We start from the raw sequence: 25,752 nt of genomic DNA, 5'->3' as shown, positions 1-25,752 counted from the left end.
TGAAAGTAATAGCCCTACTGCTTTTTTCCAAGAATTGCACCGTGAGGCAGAGATTTATACCAAAAGCATTTCGCTCACTCGTTTCGTTGATGGACACAAGAAGGCAAATAAACATTTGGTTCCTGGGCCATCTCATATATTATTCTTCACCAACAACAATCTTCGCATGAACACACTGTTCCTCTGATTTAATTTTCAGTGCACTTTTGTGTGCAACTTATCCGTGTCATTTATTTATGATATCCTATTTATAACTGTTAACAATTTTAAAAAATAGTAATAATTATGCATTAATGTTTAGCCAGTTTTAATGTTCACCAAACATCCTTCATTGTTCTCATCTAATACTGAGTTTTTAAAATATATGAAAAAGATCTTAGCATACCTGCTAGTTTGATCAAAGATAATTACAAAAAATTAAAAGAGTCCGTCTGGCACACTTTATTATATACAATTAAAACAGGAGAAAGGCTGATCTTGAGGTCCCAGAGAAACAGGTTCAGAGTAGTCCCAGCAAAATATAGGGTGTTCACAAACTTTTGGCCTTGACTATATTTGTGTATATGTGTGAGCGCACGAGAGAGAGAGAGAGAGAGAGAGAGAGAGAGAGAGAGAGAGAAGGAATGAATGTGTTTGCAATTCGTTTTAGCCACACTCAGCAAACCAGACTGGGCAGCAGCACTTTTTCACAATTACTCACACACACACCTACAAAACCGGCCAGCCCCCTTATCATCATTTACTGACTGCAGCCAGCGCTTCAGGGCCTCACCTGATCCTGTTACTTTCCTCTGTCACTTTTTAAAGATGTGTGTATTATCTTCTGCACACACGCCACATAAGAAAAGTTTGCTCAGGAGCAAAAGCAATACCTTTAAAAATAACTATGAAATGCAGAGAGCTCTTGCTGGGTAGCTGAGTAGACAATCTGTGAAAATAAAGCTAGTGAAAAGTAGAACAAGTGTATGTATGTTCTTCACAAACACATTTCCTGTATCAGCAATCACGTGGAGTACAGTACATGGTGTTTTTCAAATGATCTATATTGTTTAGTAAAGGAAAAGTACAGATAGATAGTTAGACAGACAAAGGATAATGTTTAATATCAAATTTAAAATTAAGAGTTGTAAACTCCAAAGAACCACTAGCTGCTGAACCTAAAACCGACAGAGAAATCTTAGTTTTTAAGTTATTCTTTATTTCTATCATCCTTTCGCATTAATTTCCATTAAAACCTAAAATATATAGGCTTATAATAATAATAATATTAATAAAATATAGTTTTCAAAATATTTTTACATTTTCATATTATTTATTTTTTAAATTATTATTGTATTTATGTCAACATTTTTTTCTAATGTATTTTATTTTATTTTTGGTACTGTACTGTGTTGTTCTGTATTTATTTTTGTATGTATTGTAGTGTAAAAATATGTTTCCCCTTACTACCTCACAGTCCGATGGTGCTCTTTGTACTCTCATGAACTCTTGAGTATCAGCTGCAGTACCCCGACCCGCCGGTAAAGCATTACACCGCTCTATCGTTCACCTTTTCTGAAGTCAATATTGACTCCGCGTCCGGCGCACTAGATTCCGCGCCGTGTTTTGCGCGGAGCTGACGTGCTGCTCGCAGGCTGGTGGCTGCTCTTCGCTCGGCTGTTGTCCTGATATCACTCCGCTAGCATGGAGGAGGGGAGCGCTTGATTATTGTGATGGTGGCAGCTGCTGTACACATTGGCGACTGTAGGATTTCCTCTCCAGCCATCGGGACTTTAAGAAACTGCACACCTTGTTCGCGCTCGGGGAGGGTTTCGCCGGCCAAACTAATGAAATGCAAGTTCACGAAACAACTCCGGAGCCTGTTCGCAGCAGACGGCAAAACTTTTTTCAAAAGGACAACACAATAAAACGACGGGCTCGCAGCAGCGGTGCTTATGCGTGATGGTTGCGAGTAACATCCGGATGTTTGATGGAGCTCCAGTAGAGGCGAGAGAGTAACAGAGACCCGGTCGCCTCTCTCGCTCCTCCACGGTCCCGCACTGTTGTCTATTGAATGGTTGACACGGCGATCCTCCCGGAGGAGGGATTTACACTCATTTAAACGCTTCTTTCTCCCCAATTTCACTGCATCTGCCTCCCTGGCGAAGCGGACTTCTGCCCCGCTTTGGAGAGGGGAGAGAGAGAGTCAGGGGGGCTTGACAAAGTTCTTCCCGAATCACAGATGATGGGGGATTTTGCCAGCCCCGCTGCCGTACCGACCGGCGGCGGCATTTGCATTAATAACAGTAACGTGAACTTAAACTCTGCCATTAATGCAACCAACAGCAGCACCGGCGGCGGCGGTAACGTGGGCATACCGAAGCACAGCACGGTGGTCGAGCGGCTCCGCCAGCGGATCGAGGGCTGCCGGCGGCACCACGTCAACTGCGAGAGCCGCTACCAGCAAGCGCACGCCGAGCAGCTGGAGCTGGATCGCCGGGAGACGCTGAGTCTCTACCAGCGGAGTTTAGAGCAGCGGGCCAAAAAATCCAGCAACAGCAAACAGCAGAGCAAGCAACAAGAGCCCGATTCTACCGCGACCACCGAGCAGAGGAGCAGCACTCTGATCGCGGTGAGTTCAGCTCTTCCTATAGTGTGCGTGACTGTTCTTTTAAATGTGTCTGCTGTGTTTGAAATGAACACAGTGCGGTTTGTTTGGGTTGCAGTGCTAACTTCGCTAGGCGCCTGTGTTTTTACACTTGTCGGAACTGAAACCTCTGAACTGGTACAGTTATAACACATTGAACAACTAAAGCACGATTTGCGGACTGTTCACAGTCCGGTTGGAAGTGCATTAGAGCTTCGAGTAACTTTTTTTTTAAGTAAGCGTTTAGCTACTTTGCAGTGCAGTCTGTTTAAAGTTATGTAGTAGCTGATGATGTCATTCGATCTCCTCCTACTTACTACTTGTAGTTCGTGTTTAGATAACATTATGGGAGGTGAAAATCAAAACCAGCTTGCTAATTAAAGTACGCAAATGTGTGCATTCGTTTTTTTTGATGCTCGACTTAAACTGATTTAAATGATAAAAGTAGAGTGCTACAGTTTCAGTTTCTGAAAACTGTTTTAGGCGCGATGTTTGAAGTGCTACTACAGTAGCCCGTTTTGTTTTTATTTTATTTTGAAGCAGTCGAAGACATATTTAACTCTTTTGGATGTATATTCGTGCAATACATTTCTTTTGGAAGTCTTCTATTTGAAGAAATATAAAGAATGGCGACGTGAGGGAAGATACACTTGCAGGATGAGCATGTTTGGTTCAGACGCCGCCACAGAAAAGTTACAGTGTTAAAAATCAGGCACTTGAATCTCGACCCATCGCCGAAGAGCGTCGTGTCGTTGCCTTTTGTGTCAAGGCACTAAAATCCCCTTTGAAATGCTAAGTTTTCTGAGGGTGACATAGGTAGTTCTCAAAGCGTTAATGGCTGGTGTCGTCGACCTCCCTCTGTGCGATGTGGACATTACTGTGAGCCGGTATATTGGCAACAAATGCATCACATCGGAGTCATTGCGATTTAAAGAGACCACAGGATCACTGCTTCTCCGTCTTTTCTTCACATAAGCACCGTGCTGCAGCTAGGTGGCTGTATCAAGTCGAGTTAGGGTCTTATGTGTGCGTCTGGGTTCAGACCCCACACAATGGCTATGTGTCAAAACCTAGCGAGCTGACTATGTAGACGACATTCATGTGAGGAAATTGCAAGCATGCTTTCTAGGTAAAGCCAGTGTTCCCCAGCACGCTTAACTGAATAAAGAACAATTTGAAAGGTCTTTAATGTTAATTGTTTTTAAATGATGCCTGATTTATACAGATGAGTATTGTCATCTGGATTTGCACTCTTTAGTGGCTAACACCTGTAAAAATGCAAGGTATTAGATTTGGCTTTTTCATATTTTAGACATGCATTATGGAATTGATAGTTAGTAGTTTAGTACTTTACTACTAGTTTAGGCCTAGTAGATGTCAAAATGATGTGTTTTTTTTTTTTTTTTTTTATGTAGATAGTTCTCAAGAAAATAATGTGTCCATGTATACACTTGTGTGCAAGTGTTTGTGTGTCATGGCAGTACAGTTTGAAACCAGTGTAAGGTGATGACATTTTATCTTAGCCCTAAGAGATAAAAGGAAGGTGCAACCCTGCAGTCTTCAACCCTGAGGTTCGGGACTCCAGTAGTATCTATTTTAGGCCTCCTTTACACCTATTTTGGGTGATCAAATCACAGGTAGGCGGTTAATACAAGGTGTAAGCGTCACTTCACTACATAAGTCTTTTAGAGTGTTATTTTAGTATTATTTATATTTTTAATATTTTTTTCCGTTTTTAATTTAAGATTTAAATCATTTAAGATTTAATACAATTTGTTAAATATATTTATTTAGCTTTATATTAGTTTTACTTTAAGTGATTTAAAAAAAAAACGAAATGTGAAGTTTTGTAAGCGTTGGTTTTTAATCTAAAATTTATATAGAATTTTTTTTCAGCTTTATTTCAAATCATGAAAACAGTTTAAACACTAGTTTGCTACTTTAGTGTCCAAATTAATTTGAACCAGTATTGTGAAACCTGTATTTTGTGCTATCCCGTTTCTAATGCATCATCCGAAACGGATTTCAATACCACGTATGAACAAGGCTTTTGTGTGTTGTACAAAAACAGTAAGTAGCACCAGAAGTTTGAAAACTACAGGATGTATCGCTTCATGTTGGCTTATGGACCTTACACAGCAAAAACTCACCTTTGGACCAAGTTGCAGTTCTTAAAGTTAACAATAGTTTTCTTCAAGTGTGTTTAATGTATCTGCACGCACATTTTATCAGTCCTGAAGTTGCGTCCAGCAGCCATGTGTGTATTCTCCAGCTAAAGCAGTGCCTGTGGTATCACATTGTTTTGCAGTCTCTGGGACCAGTGCCCAAGATCTAAATTTAACTCCTGAGTTGGCAGGGTTACACGAGGTTTGTGACGTCAGACACTCCAAGAGCGTATTACCACTGTGTAACTTTCTTGTCTTCTGTATGCGTTTGCGAGGAGACCTACAAGACTGGTAGCGCAGGTATAAATGTGTGTGATGCGTCTCACTGTGCGTGTCTGCATGTAAGCATTTCAGCGGTCAGAGAAGCTGCAGTCGTTTATAAAAATAATTTATTTTCCTGCAGGGGTTGTTTGTACAGAACATAGGGTACCAGAAAACTTTGCAGTTGTAATTTCTGTTAGTGATTATTTTGTAATCTATTAAGTTTTTCCACAATTTTAGTGTTTTTTTGTTTGGAAATATTTTGACCCCAGGAATTATCAGCCTTAAAGGCATAGTTCAGTGGTTCTCAACTCCAGCCCTCGGGGTCCACTTCTCTGCCCATTTTTTATGTTTCTGAATCTGACACACTCAGTTTATGTATCTTTCTCCTAATGAGCTTCTGTGTGCCTGAATATACCTGAATCAGGTGTGTTAAATGAGGGAGACATACAAAATGTGCAGAGCAGTGAGCCCCGAGGATTGGAGTTGATAACCACTGGCACAGGTCACCTTAAAATTAAAATTCTGCCATCACTTACTTACACTCAAGTAGTTTTAAACTTTCAAACCTGAGCTTCTTTCTTCTGTTGAACACAAAAGAAGATATTTTGAAGAGTGTTGGCACCCAAACAGTTTCTGGTCCCAATTTACTCCCATAGTATGGGACATAACACTATGGAAGTTAATGGAGAGCTTGCTTGGGAAGGGCAAGATATTGAGTGAAATTCAATCTGTTAAAAACACTAAAATACAGTGCAGTTGTATGGACCCCTTTTTGTCCTTTTCGAAGCTTGGCGAGCCCATACCAACTTGTTTGAATGAAGTATTCATTGCTAACTAGCTATCTGTACCTGTTATTTGCTCAATGAGTGATAAACAGAAACTAACCCAAGAGCACTAGATAGGGAAGTAATGTTACTGGAGTTAATTACTGGAATTCACACACCTTTTGTCTATGTCAGAAAAGGGAGGAGAAAATATGTACAGCCTCAAGGTCTTAAATTACACATTTTACAGTTTTACTCTTCTGAATACTTTTCAGGTACATCTGTATAGTGTTTCCACTGTTATTTTACTATTTTTTCTGTAGTGTAATAGTATATATTAATATTTTGAATAAACTTTAATTATTTTTTGTGTTTTAATAATTATGTTTAGTGCTTTTGTCTTTTTTTTTTTTTTTTTTTTTTTTTTTTTTTTTTTAGTAATTCAAGTAAAATTTCTTAAAATTTACATAATTTTGGTTTTTCATTTAATATTTGTAATTTATTTTATTTAAACTTCACCTAAATGAACAAACAAAAACAATGTTTTAATAGTTTCTGATTTGAATACAGTCTAAAAAAAAATTGTGGGTTTAAAACAACCCAGCGCTGGATGACATATGGGCAAACCCAGCGATTGGGTTGTTTTGACTCAGCCGTTGGGTTAAATGTTAAACCGAACCTTCTGGGTAGTTTTATTAAACTCAACTATTGCTTAAAAATTACTTTATTTCTTGCCTAAAATGAGCCCAAAATAGGTTGGAAATTAACATTTGTTAATATGCCTAAAAATGAACAACTGTTAACAAGTTGAATAAATAATAATTAAACAATACAAATTTGTTAAATGAAAAATGTTCACTTTGTGATTATAGCTGATGTGTCTGATTTCTAATTTTCAACCTATTTTGGGTTCATTTTAGGCCAGCCATGTATTTATTTTTAAGCAATAGTTGAGTTAAATAAAACTACCGTACTCAGAAGGTTGGGTTAAACATTTAACAACACAGTCGTTGGGTTTGTCCATATTTTACCCAGTGCTGGGTTGTATTTAACCCAGCATTTTTTAGAGTGTACTAACAACAATACTGAGTATTTTCCTGCCAGCTGCAATGTTGTCCTACTGCTGTTACTGGCACTATGACCTCCCTTAATCACACTTCATGCTTTCTGTTGTGTTATCGTTGCAGCACACACTTTCATGCTGGTATGCATGTACACATGTTCCTCTGGAATGTAGGACAAGGTGTATGTCAACACTGCAGCACATAGTCCATGCAGTTAAATCAATATTGCTGTGAGAGTGATTTTCGTCACCATCTCTTGCACACACAGACACACACACCGCAAAACAAAGGAGATGATATCTTATATGGCTATCTTTGGGCATTTTTAATATTGAGGCTTATTGGATCCATATTCTGCTGTGCATTCACACACAAACATACTCGCATACAATATGTCCACACGCAAGGGCACAGCAGCAGGAAACCAACTACTTTCTCAGAGAGAACCGAAACAAAGTCCGTCTCAGCATTATAGAGCATGAGACCTTTTTGTGCACACAACTAGTCGTCGTCCTATGGAATAACCAAGTTGCTGGACAGTAGTACTGAATATTAAGTATTATCTTTCAGATCACTGAGATGTTGTTTCATCATTCCTACTGTTCACAAGCATATTGTCACCTTTTAAACTTGTATGAACTGTGATCCAGTGAATTACTCACGCTTATTACACCAGGTGATTTCATGCCTTGTTGTGGTTTGCGTGACGGTTGTATAGTACCGCAGCCAAGAGACTGAATATATGTGTATATATGGAGAAGAGTCAAAACTCTCCAGGCGCAAAGGTTTGCTAACTTTTCAAGAAAGTCTGTTAAAAGTATGCATCATTTCTTTTGCCAAAAGCACAATCAATATGTTTTGCAAGAAGTATGCAGGTTTGTTTTTTTTTTTTTGTCGACACTGCCCATTTTTAAATGAACATCTGAAACTTTTCTGCATTTATGTTTGTTTATGTGTGCTTGTTTTTTTCCGCTCTTGATATTGTGTATTCAGGCCTCAATAGGTGTCATGCACTCATGGCCTACTAAGCAGACTAGGCTCTGAAATATAGTGATATTATTTGGAAAGAAAAGCTGTAGCTAAATAAATAAATAAATAAATAAATAAATAAATAAATAAATAAATAAATGTGCCATTAACAATTTCTGGCCATTTTGCATCGATTTTCTCTTTGAAGCTGTTTGAGTTAGGCTTTATCCAATTTGTAGAGCTTGCACTTAACCCAGGCTTTGTCGTTTGCACTTAGATACTGAATAGACAAGCTGTGCCACTGATTCTGTGCTCACATTTGTGTTGAAACACAGTTCAGAAGTTCGGTTTGTCTGTCAAAGAGTAATATGCATAAGCGTTGCAAAATTGAATTGTCATTTATTACAAAATCAGGAAACGTAAGATACACCATTGATACATGACAAAGGACATTTTGTTTTATTTTGTCTCATTTTGTTATTTTGCACCACCACCAATAACAGCACTGATTCATCATCACCTTATGATCATCTAATAAACAAGACAAATCAGTAATGTTCATTTTTATAATAATATAATTAAAAACATTATGTAATGCTTAACAGATTAGTTGTTCAGAAGCCTGAATTTGTGAACACACATTTTTAAAAATGTTACATGCATTTTTTTATTTTATTTTATTTTATTTTAAAAGGATGGATGCATTACAGGGTTTTCTGATTGGATTTACAGTAATATTGTGAAGCCACTGCCACTGATTCTACACTCACATTTATGTTTAAACAAAGTTCAGAAGTTTGGTTTGTTTGTCAAAATGTAACATGCATAAGCATTGCAAAAAGGAATTATCATGTATTATAAAATAAGAAAAAATAAGATATACCTAATACATGATGAAGGAAGTTTTATTTTATTTTATTTTATTCTATTTTTATTTTATTTTAGAATGTTAGATGCATTACAGGGTTTTCTAGTGGGATTTACAATAATATTGTGAAGCTCTGCCACTGATTCTGCACTCACATTTATGTTGACACAAAGTTCAGAAGTTTGGTTTGTCTGTCAAAACATGCATAAGCAGTGCAAAAATTAATTATTTATTATACAGTCAGAGCTTAAGATATAACTAATACATGACAGAAGACATTTTGTTTTATTTTATAAGGTTAGATGCATCACAGGGTTTGCTGGTGGGATTTACAGTAACATTGTGAAGCTCTGCTCCTGATTCTACACTCACATTTAAGTTCAGAATTTTGGTTTGTCTGTCAAAATGTAACATGCGTAAGCATTGCAAAAATGAATTATAGTTTATTATAAAATCAGGAAAACTTAAGATATACCTAAGACTTTTTATTTTTATTTTATTTTATTTTAAAATGTTGGATGTTCATGAGTTTTGATCATGTGTCAAAAGTCTCTCGCACTAGTGCATCCAAGTAATTTTTCTCATTCACAACACCCTGGTGTTTGTTCAGCTCTAATATTAGATGTAATGATGTTACTTCCCGATATTGTGACTTCGGTACAGTGCATTTACAGCAGCTGCTTTAGGATTCTCATGCTTTGTATGTGTACTGGCAGTCGAAGTCTGATCTTAACGCTGTTGTAGTTACATGCTATGCGAATATCCTTACACACATGTAAATTCACATCTGGATGAGAAGGCAGAAGTGTTAATACATGTCTGTGAAAGTTGTGAGAACGTACTCGGTGGCTGTCAGGATTTTGACAGTGTTTGGATGCTAGAGAAAGAGAAATGGAGAAAGATTGAGGGATGGAGCGCATACTAAGTCCACTATGTTCCACCAGTATGATGAATTGCGACATCATCACACTGGTCACCGATCATCTCAGCGCTTCAAATGCAAAAACTGATCTAGAAACAGTGAAGTCTACTATAAAGCTCATTCTAGGAAAACAAGTGATTCATGGCCCACTTGATCATCTTCTCACCATCTCTGTGAAGCATCTCATGTGACCGACTGTCTTTCATGTTGCATCTTTGAGTACCGATGACACATCATCTGTTCTGAGTGTCCATTCTTTGAAAATCTTATATAAGGTCAAGTGACATGGGGAATTTTTTTTTTGGCATTGTAATAAACAACTAGAACAAAGGCTGAAGAAAATACTACTTGTTCCAAGACCTGGATAGAAGTACTGTTTGTTCAGACTATTATGACCATGTGATACACAATACATACCTTTTTTACAAAAAGAGAATGTTTTACCCATAAGTGCGTTTAATAGTCAATCTTTGAGGAGAAAACAAAGCCAAATAATCTGTGGAGCATCTTATTGGGTTTGTGTGTGTTTGTTTGAAGACAAACTGCAAACCGCTTCATTATTGATTAGGAAGATGCCTGGAAGTCAGTCTCTGCCTCTGCCTTTCTTTCATACCGTATGAGAGAGCCAGTTAAATATAGATGAGTGTCATCAGACACACACACACTCATGCAGCTCCTCCATGGCAAGGTTTCCCACTGCTTTGGCCTTGAGTCACACAGAAACTGGTGCACAGACACAACATACACATGTTTAAGGCATATGAACACTTCCTTGTCCTCATTGTCTGTAAAGTTGACCAGGGTCAAACACTCATCAGGAGTCATCATGTGAATGACCAGATTGTGTCGGACACAACCGTGATCTTTCACTCAGACGCTAGTGCATTTGCATTAAGAGAACCACTTTGTTGGTGAAGGATTTACATTGAAATGTTTTCCACTTAGAAATTGCTAGTAAGCTTTATAAGTTTACTAAACACAAATGGCAACACACTGAATTGAGTGTGAAATTTTGAAGTGGAAAAGCTGAAATAGCTGTTTTTAAAGGAGAAGTCCACTTCCAGAACAACATCCAAGATGTTCATGTCTTTCTTTCTTCAGTTGTAAAGAAATTGTTTTTTTATGGAAACCATTTCAGGATTTTCCTCCATATGATGGACTGATATGGTGCCCTGAGTTTGAACTTCCAAAATGCAGTTTAAATGCTTCAAAGGCTTCAAACGATCCCAAATGTGGTTGAAAATTATCCCAGATAAGGAAGAAAGGGCTTATCTAGCGAAACGATCAGTTATTTTCATAAAAATAGTCCAATTTATATACTTTTTAATCTCAAACGCTCGTCTTGTCTTGCTCTTCTCGACCTCTGGTTCGTGACAGTTAAGGTATGTTGAAAAACTCACATCTCATGTTCTCCCTCAACTTCAAAATCATCCTATATCGCTGTTTTACCTTTTTTGTTAAGGGTGTTGGATATTTTTTGCATGTTCTCTTTGCAAAGACTGTGTTGGTACTTCTGCAGTGATGTAGGATGATTTTGATATGATTTTTGAAGTTGAGGGAAAAAGTACGATCAGAGTTTTTTGACATACCCTAACTGTCTTGAGCCAGAATACACAGAGTTCAGGGAGAGCAAGACATGACGAGCATTTGAGATTAAAAAGTATTTAAACTGCATTTTTTTTTTTTCAATGAAAATAACTGAAAGTTTCGCTATATAAGACCCTTTTTCCGATCGTTTACAACCGCATTTCGGATCATTTGAAGCAGCATTTAAACTGCATTTTGGAAGTTCAAACTCATCATATCAGTCAATTATATAGAGAAAAATCCTGAAATGTTTTCCTCAAAAAACACAGTTTCTTTATGACTGAAGAAAGACATAAACATCTTGGATGAAAGGGGGTTGGGGGTACATTATCTGTAAATTGATGTTCTGGAAGTGGACTTCTCCTTTAAGCAGTGAACAGTTGAACATGCTTCTCTTCCCATCAGTGAAAGGCATATGTGCTCTTTATAAACACATTTTCATGTCTCTGGCATTTGCATGAAACACTAAACGCACCACATGCTAATCCATGTCCAGTCTGTGTGCACACAGTAGTGCTGTCATAATCCCAGAGTTGTGTCATCGGTCAAAAGTCACCTTTTAACACTCTTGCTGTGATGCCGTCCCACATTTCTAGTTTAGTTTCTTAATTAAAGAAGTGTTATCCTCACCAAGGCTGCATTTATGTTGTTCAAAAATACACAAATATTGTGAAATATTATTGCAATATAAAATATATATATATATATATATATATATATATATATATATATATATATATATTTTTTTTTTTTTTTTTTTTTTTTTTCAGTGTATTTTAAAATGTAATTTATTGTGATGGCAAAGCTGAATTTTCAGCATCATTACTGCAGGCTTAGTGTCACATGATCCTTCATTTCTTATCAATATCAATGTTTAAAACAGCTGTGCTGCTTAATATATTTGTGGGAATTATGATACATGTTTTTGTTTTTTTTTGTCGCATTATAAATGTCTTTAGTGTTAGTTTTAAAGAGCAGGTCATATGTTTTTTTAAAGTGTCCTAACATTGTGTTGGAGTCCCCTACTACAACAGGTTTAAATGCATCTAAAATCAGAAAACACCGTAATTTGTTCATATAGTTTCGAAACGATTCGTTCCAAGCAGTTCTGAACAAACCCCTTCCATCCATACTCTGCTCTGACTGGTCAGCTGGCCAAGTCTGTTGTGATTTGGTACTGAGAGAAGTGTTTGAGCAAGTTAGTGAGCGCTACCATTGACAAAGCATGCACCTTTACATAAAACAAAAATATAGTGCTGAAATCTGTTCTTAAAGGGGTCATCGGATGCAAAGATCACTTTTACATGTTGTTTGAACATTTAATGTGTGTTGGCAGTGTATGTACACATCTACCCTATAATGATACAAATCCATGCAGTGGTTTTTAATTAACCTGTAAAAATAATATCCCCTTTTTCAAATCGAGCCATTCTCAGATGCCTGTCGGTGTGGCATCACACCCACAGAGGCCGCTCCCACCATAGTTGATTGGCATGAGCGTCTTACCTCAGACCCGTCCTACATCAGCTGTAACAGTCCGACCTCCATTGTTTCGAAGCCGGAGCAGGGATGTAAGTTAGACAAGAATATCTCAGATTGAGCGATTGAGGTGTTGTGTTGCTGAATGTAATAATGAAAATAGTGGTCGTCATTTACTCCCGACATCTGAGCTGCTGAAGATGCAGTGGATTACGTTTGTTTGTGAATGGAATGTGCTTCACAATCTACATAAATGCGTCACTCCGCAATCACCTTTCCAAATAATGTGCTAATTAGCAAGTTTCACAGCAAAATGCAGCTAAAGTAAGCAGGCTCGTCACTCCACAGAGAGAAGAGAGGGGCGGGGCGAGCAGAGCTCATTTGCATTTACAGGAACAATCCCTCAGAATGGGTTGATTTTTGCAGAGCTCATTTTGACAAGGTAAAAAGGGTGTTGTTAACCAAAGTATATTATAGACTTTTCATTAAGATATGAAAAGTTCATATCTTCATGAAAAGTTGATATAAGACATATCAACTTGTGGAAAATGGGCATCTGATGACCTCTTTAAAATAATAACATAAAAAAAAAACACTTATGTAAGCGAATCATGCCCACAGCTAAAGTTTAGCTGCTAAACTCTAAACACTTCACAAAACAATAATGGTAGATTTGCAAATCATAATACAGCTACGTTCTTTATTATTAAACAAAGTAATTAAAACAATGACAGTCTACATTAATCAACACATTCTTAGGAAATAGTGGGTTCACACCAAATTATCACAGCTATTTCAGTAAAACAGTAATATCATGGTTTATCTGGGCATCTAAAGCTGCACTAGGTATACATCACACATTAGCACAAACAACTTGCTACTTTGAGCACTCAGTTGAAAATGTAGACATAACGTATCAATCGTACTTACAGGTTGTGGTTTGAAGATGCTTGTTGGTCCAAACAAAGAATGTGTGGGACTTATCTTTTATGGACAAGCGTTTAGCGAATACGGCGTCAAATTGTCCAAGATTAGAGAACCAGTCCTCGGTAAAATGACAATCATAAAACAAAAGGTTAGAATTGTATTGCTGTGGTATCGTTAAAAAAACGAAAAAACAAAAACAAATTAGCCACTGATTCATAACTTCAACAACTTTCGACGATGAGAATAAAACTAACTTGCTTTCACAGCACAGAACAGTGTATTCTTGACATGATGTAAACGCACTAACTAGCAGAAGTTTATGTGGGCAGGTCAGAGTGTTCATAATTTGCGGCAAATTTGTTACCTAGTAACATATATGATGACTCATTGGTGGTGGTTCAGAGTGGACTCTTTCTTTTGAGATATTATCTTTTTTTTTATCATTCACTTTTTAAATTAACAACTTTGCAGACTGTTTGCATTGAAGGATAGCTACTTTACAAACTGCAAAAGAGATATTTTTTGAAAACCCATATGACCTGCTCTTTAATTTAATGCACCTTTGATGAATAAAAGTATTCATTTCTTTCAAATAAATAAAACGTACCCCAGACTTTTCAACAGTACTTTAAATAGCCTCCATGTAAACTGTAGCTTATTGTAAGAACCATTTGCACTTTAATTCAGCATGAACTTTGTAGGGTAAGCACAGTGGCGTCAACCCACTCAAAATGAACTTTTGCACTGACAGGATTATCTGTCAGTGGTGATCTGCACAGAATGAGCTTAGTCCTTGTCTTAGCTTTTCACTTCTGCTTAGTCCAGATCAACAAGCTTTTACACGCTGGGCACAACAAAAACAGTTTTGATAAAACATACTCTATTACTTGATCTTTCTTATTACATTTGCCTAGCATTTTTAAACTCTTTATGTGGAAGATATTTTTATGGCCCTGTAGTAGCCCAGTATTCATATAATATGAAACATATAATGTGTATGTTCTGTTACAAAATGGACATTTGTTGTTTCTTAACTCGTTTCCTTCCTCTTGGGCCTCTTCCTCATTTTAGCGCACTTCAACCTAAATCAGAAACAAAGTACAATAGGTCTATCTGCAGCATTACAGTAACTTGCACATCACAGCTTGCAATTTAACAATAGTACAAAAAACATTTACATAAATGCAAATAGGGGCTTTAGCTAACTTTTTTTTTTAGCAACGATACAAATAAATAGCTGAATCTTTTTATTGAATTTTTGAATGAATTGAAAAATTAAAATTATTCATAGACATTATTCAAGATTACCAACTCTAACGTTGTTTTTATTAGTCATAATCGTCATGGAAGATGAATCCAAAGCCATCACAAGTCTAATAAACAAGGATGCAAACAAACAGATCAGCATGTGCTGTGGAAGTTTTTTGGACGTACTTTTGGAAGTGTTTGTTTCTCGGAAACTTAATGGACCATGGATTGACTCCTTGGCCCTGTGTTCTCTGGACCTAATTATTAAATAATTCTAGATGTACGTGTGTTCAAAAATGCTATTTTTACCATGAAGTTTTAATGAATATTGTCCAGATTTGCAGCCGTTACAACACAGGCTTGTTCAGGTGGTCTGGGATCAGGCTTTACTGAGGTTTTTGAGGTGAAACCTTTTCTCTTCAGAAGACAGCATAAACTGCTGTTCAAAAGTTGGGGGTCGGTATAAAATGAATAGTTTTAATCAGCTGGGATGCCTTTAAATTGATTAAATGTGACAGTAAAGATTTTAAATAATACAAAAGATTGTTATTTCAAATAAATGTTGCTCTTTTCAACTTTCTATTCATCAGAGAATCCTGAAAAAAAAAAAAAGCTGTTTCCAAAGAAATATTAAACATAAAAATATTAAACCAGATCAGCTTATTAGAATGATTTCTGAAGGATCATGTGACTCTCAAGACTCGAGTAATGATGCTGAAAGTTCAGCTTTGTCATCACAGGAATAAATTACACTAAATTACACAATATATTCAAATATAAAAGTTGATTTTAAGGTGTTATATTTTCCCATGGAATACAAAATATTACTGGAATACCTGTATGCAAAAGAGCACATTCACAAGCTCAAGCTCTCTGGATCAGGTTTATAACTTCCTTATTTAAACAGACTGATTGAGAAAACAGCCAGTTAACTAATGCAAAAAAGGAAAACCTCTTCAAAAGTTTCCCTTACTTTACTGATTTCCAATGTTATTTGCACTTTGTGTTTTGCACCAATTACGAAGATCGTCTCAACTTTTATTGACCTGCTATGACATCCACAACAGAATCAAAACTCCTCTTTATTCCAAGAGCGAACTCTAATAAGTGTCCCGCGGGCTGTGTCGTCTTGAGTCTTTGCATGAGGTATTGACCCCTAATGATGCAGGTTACGCAGCACTTGCGGTGCCGAGCTGGAGGTTTGCTCTTCAGGGAACGGAGCTGCTTTCCAAGTACGCAGAAATGAGAAAAGTGAAACTGAGCGCTCACACTCATGCATATTTCAAAACAGACGCTCCCTTAGAGAGAACCACAGAGAGAGAGACGGACTACTACACTCCTCCTCCTTTCTCTAATGTTGCCAGGATACAGTTGAGTCACATGCACTCGTACACACATGTACATGTGTATACACATGAAATAGGCTGTTTTGTACAAGTTTATTTCTTTTCATCGTGGAACTGTTATTAATAACGGTTATGTAAAGTATGTACTTTGTAATCTTGATTGGTTTAGTGTTTTGTCTTAAAGCTGAAATACATCATTTCTGTCGCAGGAGTGTCATTGAATGAAATTGTTAAATTGTTTTCAGATAGGTTGTTTTGAACACTCCCACCAGCTTTTATTGATTGGTCTAGCAGATAACCCCGCCCCCAAACCCACACCATTGGTTAAACCACTGTTGCTGTGTTGGGACAAACAGAGCCAAACAGTAATGCTTTGGTACACTGAAAATATTGGTCACTGAAAAAAATATCCCATTATATTTACAGTGGAAAAACTGACAGCTGTGGTTGCCATGTTTTAAGTAAGACAGGATTGAATATTGGTGCTTGTATATTTTACAACTTTTAATCGTATGTATGTGACCCTGGACCACAAAACCAGTCTTAAGTAGCACGGGTATATTTGTAGCAATAGCCAAAAATACATTGTATGGGTCAAAATTATCTATTTTTCTTTTATGCCAAAAATCATTAGGAAATTAAGTAAAGATCATATTCCATGAAGATATTTTGTAAATTTCCTACCATAAATATATCAAAACTTAATTGATTAGTAATATGCATTGCTAAGAAATTCGTTTGGACAACTTTAAAGGCGATTTTCTCAATATTTTTATTTTTTTACACCCTCAGACTCCAGATTTTTATATGGGTTGGATCTCGGCCAAATATTGTCCTGTCCTAACAAATACATCAATGGAAAACTTATTTATTCAGCTTTCAGATGATGTATAAATCTCAGTGATGAATCTCAATTATGACTGGTTTTGTGGTCCAGGGTCACATATTTCATTAAAGGGATAGTTCACCCAAAAATGAAAATTGCCCCATGATTTTCTCACCCTCAAGTAAACCTAGGTGTCTTTCAGACGAATACAATCAGAGTTATATTAAAAAATGTCCTGGTTCTTCCAAGCCAATAAAGTGCATCCATCCCTCATAAAAAGTGTTCCACATGACTCCGGGGGTTAATAAAAGCCTTCTAAAGTAATTTGGTGCTTTTGTGTATGAAAAATATACATATTTAAAACTTTATAAACCGTAAACTCTAGCTTTTGCTAACTCTTGTACAAATCAACAGCCATTCAGTGTCATTATAAATCAAGAAGAGCCAGGACATTTTTTTAATAGAACTCTGATTGTATTTATTTGAAAGTAGTAAGCCATATACACCTAGGATGGCTTAAGGGTGAGTAAATCATAGGGTAATTTTTATTTTTGGGTGAACTATCCCTTTAAATGATATACTGTTAAAGGAGTAGTTCACTTTTAGAACAAAAATTTACAGATAATTTATTCACCCCCTTGTCATCCAAGATGTTCATGTCTGTCTTTCTTCAGTCGTAAAGAAATCTCGGGCACCATAGAAGTCCACTATATGGAGAACATTCCTGAAATGTTTTCCTCAATACACAATTTCTTTATGACTGGTTCTTGGATGACGGGAAGGTGAGTAAATTATCTGTACATTTTTTTCTTTTTTTTTTTTTTTTTTTTTTTGGTTTTGGAAGTGAACTTCTCCTTTAATAAGCCATTCTAATTGAGCTAAAATGTATTATTATGGTGGTTGCCACTACTGGTACACTCTTAAAAAAATTAAGCTTCCAAAAAGTTTTTGGTTCCCCAAAGAACTTTTTATTGAACACTTTTTAAAAAGAACCATCAATATCAGTAAACAACCTATTTATAAGCATGTAGCACAATAGAAAGCTACATTACACAATTGTACTGTCCATAACCTAAACCATGGCCAGTACTCAAACACCAACAAACACCATCAGGGTGATAAAAATGTCACTAAAACATCCAAAAATTAACAGGACATGCAGACACAAAACACGCCATTGCACATTTCTGATGATAAAAATGAAAAGAAACTATTTTCACTGTAAATTATATGGTAGCTCATAGTTTCTACTTACAAAAACAATACAGTTTGCAGTATTTTACAGTAAAATTGCATATTGTAATGTAATATAAAGCCATTTGCAATTTTTCACTCTATATGGCATGATAATTCACGGTTAACAAATGAACAGGTTTTTACTGTAGTATTTTTGCAGCAGTCTTTTTTTTGTAAAAATTTGTCCTTTTTTTACAGTGTTGGTGTCAAAGAGCTAGTGAAAAACTTGAATGTAAATTAATAGTTTAAATGTAATTGCTTCTGCATATTGAGCTGGGACAGAGAAAACATTATGACATCTGAAATTGACACACTTTAGCATTTTAGCGTAATCTGCAAAGAGGTTTGTGAGATCTCAAACCATGTGCAAATATTCGTGTTTGCCATCCTAAATTAACCTTGTCGAATTTGTATGCGATAATGAGATATGATTAAGTTTTTGGAAGGTTGGAAGTCAGATGGTTTTTCTTTAGTTCTAGTCTGTTCTTCATTGTGTTTGTTTACATTGGGCTCAACGAAAGCTTCTTTTGACTCGTAATGTAACCTTCTGCGCATGAAGACCTTGCATCCTGGTTTTGGTCTAGCTTATCAGGTGTTCACTGTTAGCCTTTCTCTTTCTCTCTGGTTTTCTCTTTCTATCTCTGGGAGTTGTCATGGTGATAGTGATGCAGACAGCCGGGAACAGCCTGGCTGTCATCTCGGATCTGTCAGTGTGTGTTTGTGTGTTTGTGCGAAAAGACTAGACTGTGCTCATTTCAGAGAGAAAATTATGTAATGTTCTCTCTAAAAACAGAGACAGAGAGGGAGAGAGTGAGCGCCAGCGGCTGCTTTCTGAATCTCTTACTCATAATTATAAAAGCAAGTGGCCGCTGTAGAGCTTATACAGTCGTTTGTAGCCTTAGAAAGTGGCCTGTGTTGTTTGTGGATATCAGTCAGGTAGTGTTTGATTATGCTGGTTTATATAAGATATATAAGATAAAAATTGCTGAATTTAAACGAAAAACATTTTTTATGTAAAAATGTAAGATATATCAATATAAAAGTAGCAGTGAGCAGACTTTTCTCTTTAGATTATTTTGTCTTTATGTGTTGATTTATTTGAACTATTATAACTTGTCTTCCATTATATGATATTTAGCTTCTGTTTTATTTACTATAGGCCAAACTGTGACCTCTTGCCTTGCCTAGTGTTTCTCTCTCTCTCTCTCAGGTCTTAAATGTTGAGTTAGGGGTGGGCAGTAGTAAGCAGAGCTTACTACTGTGACGTGTGTGGGGATGTGTGTGTGTGTGTGTGTGTGTGTGTGTAGGAGGGGGTGTGCTATTGGATAACACTGTCTAAAAATACTTGGCTAATCTGCAAACATGAGGCTAAAAATACATCCTCGACTAGCTTACGCTCTCACAAGTGTAATAAGGGCGGGCCATCCTGAAGGAAAGAGAGGGAAAGAGAGGTAGGGTGGGCAGGAAGTAGTTAGCAAGAGTAGAAATGGCGAGATTATGTACTGCTTATTTGTTCTGTCTTTTTTTATTTTTTTTTTTCTTCTCAGACTTTTTTTTTTTTTTTTTTTTTTTAACCTTATTTGGTATCTTTATTTGTTCTGTAGTTAGCCAGGCCTTTTTAGGTGTTTATTTTGTGTGTTTGAAGTTATGTAAGTAGTCGACAACTTCTTTGTTTGAACATTAACAGTAATAATTTAGGCTAAAAATGTATGTAGGGAAAGAGTATGTTTTTTGCGTTATGTAAGTTTTTCTTAAATAAAAGTTTCTAATTTTATGATTTTCAACTAATTTTAATTTCTTTAATTTTAGTATATATATTTTTATATATACTTTTAATTTTTATTTATTTTTATTTATCTATCTATCTGTTTTACTTTTAGAAAGTGGTGACAAGAGAATCGCCACATTCTTGTGAAGGCATGCGCTTAGTTAAACAGATGTCACAATGTTTACTCGTACACAGGGTCAGTGAGTTTTAATATTGATTTAGTTGATAGTTTCACTGTGAATATGAGGATAGGAATTTGATCTCATGGAAAGAGAATGCATTTGCAAAAGCCATTTTTTTGAGCATGCTAAAATTCCTCATTAATTCCTCATTAAGCTCAAGGTTTGCTTGTAGCTTTGGATAAGTATGAGAGTGTAAAGGGAGGAAAGAGATTGTTTTATAAAAGTGTTTCTCTTTTAAAAACAAGTCTAGGTGTTTGTATATCTGTATTGGTTTAAGGTTATTATAGCATGCACACTTCAGCAATTCAGCTTTGAAAGTTTTAGCGGGACATAAGTTCCAGCTATTAAGTGTTTTGCCTGTTTGTTTGTTTGCTGCTTTCATGTTTTGTGCTGTTTGTGCAGTTATTTTTCGCCAAGTGTGGGCGAGAAGACATTGTTGTACTTTTCGTGAGTTGTGTGCTTACACTATCTCCTCTAATTACTGCGACACCGTTAAACCCAGAGCAGGAGGCCGAAGTGAGCGACAGAAAGTGGCTCCAGGGAAACATACCTCTGTGTTCTGCTTCTATTGATCTTGAACTGTGGTCAAGCGCTGTTTAGGTGCTGTCTCCAGCAGTATTTGCAAACTTCTGCACGAATAGTGGATGTGTTCAACGTTTAAACTGGCAAATGTGTGATTTAGACAGCAGGGTGAGCCAGAAAACTAATGGGGCAGGAGAAATGGCAGACAGTCTAACATTTTTATTTATTTATTTATTTTTTTAAATGTCTGGCCTCCCAGATGTAGCAAAGAAGACTATATTCCTGCTCAGAGTTGATCATATGCACTATGCACACAAACACACACAAATCTGAATGACTCTTATGCCTTTTAAAGCGGCGGTAACAGGATTGTGATAACCAGTGTTGTAATTGTTAACTAAAATTAAAACAAATGTAACCTGTAACCACCTAAAACAATGATTTAATTTTTTTTTTTTACTAGAATCTAGAAAATTTACCATAGAAATATATACAGTAGTCAACATTTGAAGTGGCTCAAAACCTTTCACCAAAGTTGTCCTAAAACCAAAACAATACTCGTTCTTGTCTTGGGACAACTTTGGTGAACTTTGGTAAACTTTGTGGTCTGATCTTCTTAAAACTTTGCATGCTTGTTTCAGAATCACCTGTCGCATGTGCTCACCAGGTTTTGTGAAGTTTTGAGTTTTCCTTTAGGCTTTATAGGATTTTGGGTAAATTTGGACAGGCCCCTTTTTTAAATGACCCCTTTATAGCTTCCCAAAGGATAAATTTCAAAATTTCTTTTGGATAATTATTCACCTAGAGAGTCTAGAGAATTGTGCTGCAGTGTTTTTTACTAGTTGCAGAACTAGTTTCTTTTTACATCTCAATCATTTAACAAACAATTTGATTGACAGCAGTGGTTCTAGAGGCAAAGTTGTTCACAATGAGTTCTATCATATGATACGAACATCGCATGTATGTGCGAAAAACTGTGCAATGTACAATCGTTTATGCCCTTGAAAAATGCGATATTGCCTGCCAGTGGCCAAATTCTTTAAAATTTCTCACGGACCTTTGGGGCCGTGAGTCAAACAGGACCACAGACTTTCGTTCCGATATGCCTCCGTTAACCTTGTGTAACAGGTGCTCAAACTCCATTGGCCATTTTTTTTTTTTTTTTAAGATATGCAAATGTCCTTATGGGCTCTTTGGACTAAGACCGTGCACAGTGATTTTCATGTTCATTGGACAAATGGTTGTGTAGGTATAGCCTTTTTTTTTTTTTTTTTTTTTTTTTTTGTTTTTTTTTGTCTTTTTTTTTTTGGTCCTGTGACCTCAGATTGAGCTCTTACCTAAATGTTCTCAGTTTGGCAAAGATATCTAATTCCGTTCTGGAGTTATAGGCATTTTACTAAAAGTGGCCGTGCTCCTTTCAAACGTTTTGGCGTCCCATTGCGACGGTGAGTTTTTTGATAATTATTGATATTCACTCTCCAGAGAATACTTCTGCTCTGGTTTGGCTCTGATTGGGCTATGACTAGTTCGCAAGAGTAGGTTTTCAAAAAATCAGAAATATTTGAACATTTCGCCAGGCTCATGATCGAATTTGAGGCATGTGTTTTGTCCAGTGTGAGCCAAACATTTCAATGAGATAAGACACTTGAGCATGCGATGAACTGTTGAGGAGTTATGAGTGATTTTGTACTTTTGATCACTGTAGCGCCCCTGTCAGGTCAATTGGGGCAAGCCTTGGAGACGCTGTCGGCGGGTACTACAATCCCTCCAAGTTTCAAGTCTCTACGACTTATGGTTTGGTCTGCACGATCAGTTTTACATGGAGATTGTTGGTCCTTGGCCATTCTAAAAATTACATTAGGATTTTTGTGCTAGGTGCTTGAAGCCTTAAAAATCAATTTCAGTCATTGAAATAAACTAAAAACGTAAATATTTGACAAACTTAAAAGCAAAAATGATTAATGTTGCCGTCGTAACTAACTGAAATGAAGTATTGAAGTATTAAAATGACTAAAACTGAAAAATAAATTAAAGCTAAATAGAATATATAAACTATCCAAAAAGCTCATTTATATTAGTAAATACTACAAAGGTATATAAGTAATACTAAAATAGCACTTGTGATAATATCAAGACATTTAGTGCATTTAGTGCAGTGTTTAGTATTTAGTTGGAGTACTTGTTTATGGCATTCTGTGGTTCGCAGATTTTTTGTGTAATGACCACCATATTATCTCACTGTAATGCTTTCATGTCTATCATATCTCTCTGTGGTGTCTTTCTTCTCACATGATATAATTATTTCGACTCAAATCAATATTTCATGTCCATTTACTTGTGTAGTAGCCATGTAAAAAGTAGGATTGTATACCCTGGTAAGGTTTATTTAGTGATGATTACTATCTGACTGTACATTATCCCTTACTTGTAGATGATATTGTATGGTTATTTTGACAAATGTACATACTTGGGTATTATAATAACTTCAAACATGAGTTCATGAGCATCTGTTTCAAATACATGGGAGTATATCTAAACCTACTTTTCGTTGCTTAGTCAAGATGCTTGTTGAAGTAGGCCCTATAGTGTTCACTTAACTTGCTTGTCTGTGAGACCCTAGTGCTTTCCTGATGTCTATAAATTGAGATTACTCACAGGTAAATGATGAAATGTCGACGATGAATGTCTGTTTACTCAACCACATCTCCTCTTGTTCTGTAGATGCCTTTTATAGCAGTGAAAAGAAAATTCAGAGGCAGTAGGATGGTAAAATCAGTTTTTTGTTTGTATGTCATGTGCTTGTTGGTGTGTGCCGATACACTTATTGACCAAATACCCAGGGGGACCATGAAAAAGAAATGGGAAACCAAAAATTTGGGATATCTTCATTCAGCACCACACTGCTTTCTCTCTTCACAAATCCTTCTTCAGACTAAATCCACACATTTTTTTTTTTTTAGTCATTTCAGTCAAGTTGCTCTTCTTTTCCAACATCTGACAAGCGTAGCTCGAATAATCACCTCAGTTGGTTGAAATAAAGGTGAGCGAAGTTATGTTTCAAAACGCCAGCTTTGGCGTCTTGTTAAACAATAATGTTCTAACAATGAAAGACGTTTCTAGTGCTCAGTCGAGAGGGAAGGAGCCATCTGATTATCAGCAGCTCAGATGAGATGAGGACACTCGAGGGCAGTTCAGTTCACGGTTCTTCTTAAGATTTAGTCTTTAATGGTTCTTTGCTTTAGTGGTCTCGTAAGCACAAAGCCCTCCTTTACGCAAATAGGTGTTAGCAAAGGATCATCAGCACTCCCTCTCTCAAATATATGTGTAACTGAACAAAACATGGAAGTATTAAAATCAGATTTTTCCACTGGCTTTTTCACATTTGTTTTGACTAAAATGTCAATGTTTTGCTAACATAATTAAGAAAAAAGCTAAAATGACTGGAACATGACTCTGCATTTTCTTTTCATGTCCATCTTTTGTAACCACTAAGATTCCCACAATGTACTTACGAGATGTTTTTCTATTTCCTTCAGTAGGGCTTGAATTTTAGTATTGCCTTCATAAAGATATTGCCCTTTTATTTCACTGTATGTGGTTTCATGCTAAACCACCTGTGAAACTGTGTTGACCTCAAACTTAGTATATTTGAAACTTTACTCCATATAGACCCCTGATGGATAAGCTTGAACAATACACATCCCCCAGCAGGTTTGAGTTTGATCGAAACACAATATAGCTACACAAAGGATGATGAATGTGGAACTCAGGTTAATTTAAGCTCGGACCAAATAATCTCTCTCAGGCTGTGCGGTGCAAGACTTCTCATTTCGAGAGCATTGATATGAACAGTTGATAAGTGGAGAGGAATGTTATAGCTTTGCTTGGGCCTTTATTTACTGGGATGTTTTACATTGTTAAAGCTTTGAACATTAAATGGGGAGAAAAGGGGGAACGGAACTGGGAAACGAGGCAAGCCGGTGCATCTGATTGCTCAACCACACAGTGTTTCTTTCATTTGTGATCATTTGAGCTCATTTTAAAGTTAAATTAAATTAAAATGCCCTGATAATTGACTCATCCCATGTCATCAAAAATGTTCGTGTCTTTCATTCTTCAGTCGATAAGAAATTAAGATTTTTAAGGAAAACATTCCAGGATTTTTCTCTATATAGTGGACTTCAGTGGTGGCCAACAGGTTGAAGGTCCAAATTGCAGTTTCAATGCAGCTTTAAAAGGTTCTACATGATCCCAGCTAAGGAATAAGGGTCATATCTAACGAAATGATCGGTCATTTTCTGAAAAAATAAAACCACAAATGCTCATCTTGCACTACCTCTGCGATGCCGTCTATGCATTGCGTAATCACGTTGGAAAGGTACTTTGGTTCAAAAAGATAGGGTAGGGCGAAATACTCATCTCTTTTTCTCCTCCGACTTCAAAATTGTGACCCCAAAATTGTGAATTCACTAGACCCCTATTTTTCAGATGGGATTGTGTAGAGCCCTTGAACCTGCATTGAAACTGCAATTTGGACCTTCAACCCATTGGTCTCCATTGAAGTCCGCTATATGGAGAAAAATCTTAATTTCTTTTCAACTGAAGAATAAAAAACATGAACACTTTTGACCTAGGGGTGAGTAAATTGTCAGGAAATTTTAATTCTGAATGTCTAATAGGCAACAATTTTACTTGGTCTAAACTTTTCAGTGAAGTCTGTGAATCGCTTAGTTCCATAAACCTTTCGGAAATGGTCAGTTTTGCAATTTATTTTACCAGAGCTTTTGCAAGTTGACATTTTTTCACAAGCAGATTAGAACGGTTGTGTCCAGTGTGCTCCATACTTTCAAAACAAAACAAAAAGTAATTTAACAACTGGTTTTTAAAGGGACTAAGATAACAGACAGGTAACTCAAAATCAAAACGGACAAAAACAAAATTATAAAAAAAATTACAAAGTAACTAAGTCCCCTTTACAAAGAGTTCAAA

At 36.5% G+C, this 25,752-nt stretch overlaps 1 protein-coding gene across 1 annotated transcript in view; it reads left to right on the top strand.

Moving 5' to 3' along the window:
* The first annotated feature begins 1,500 nt into the window (after positions 1-1,500).
* maml3 (mastermind-like transcriptional coactivator 3) overlaps positions 1,501-25,752 on the top strand; it is a 126,964-nt gene continuing 102,712 nt past the window's right edge. Inside the window, 1 exon segment of the mRNA XM_051100988.1 lies at positions 1,501-2,611. Coding sequence (XP_050956945.1) covers positions 2,222-2,611 — 390 coding nt within the window. The 5' untranslated portion in view covers positions 1,501-2,221.

The sequence above is a fragment of the Labeo rohita genome, unplaced genomic scaffold (genome assembly GCF_022985175.1).
Source record: "Labeo rohita strain BAU-BD-2019 unplaced genomic scaffold, IGBB_LRoh.1.0 scaffold_119, whole genome shotgun sequence".
NCBI lineage: Eukaryota > Metazoa > Chordata > Actinopteri > Cypriniformes > Cyprinidae > Labeo > Labeo rohita.
This window is presented reverse-complemented; position numbering and strand designations above follow the sequence as displayed.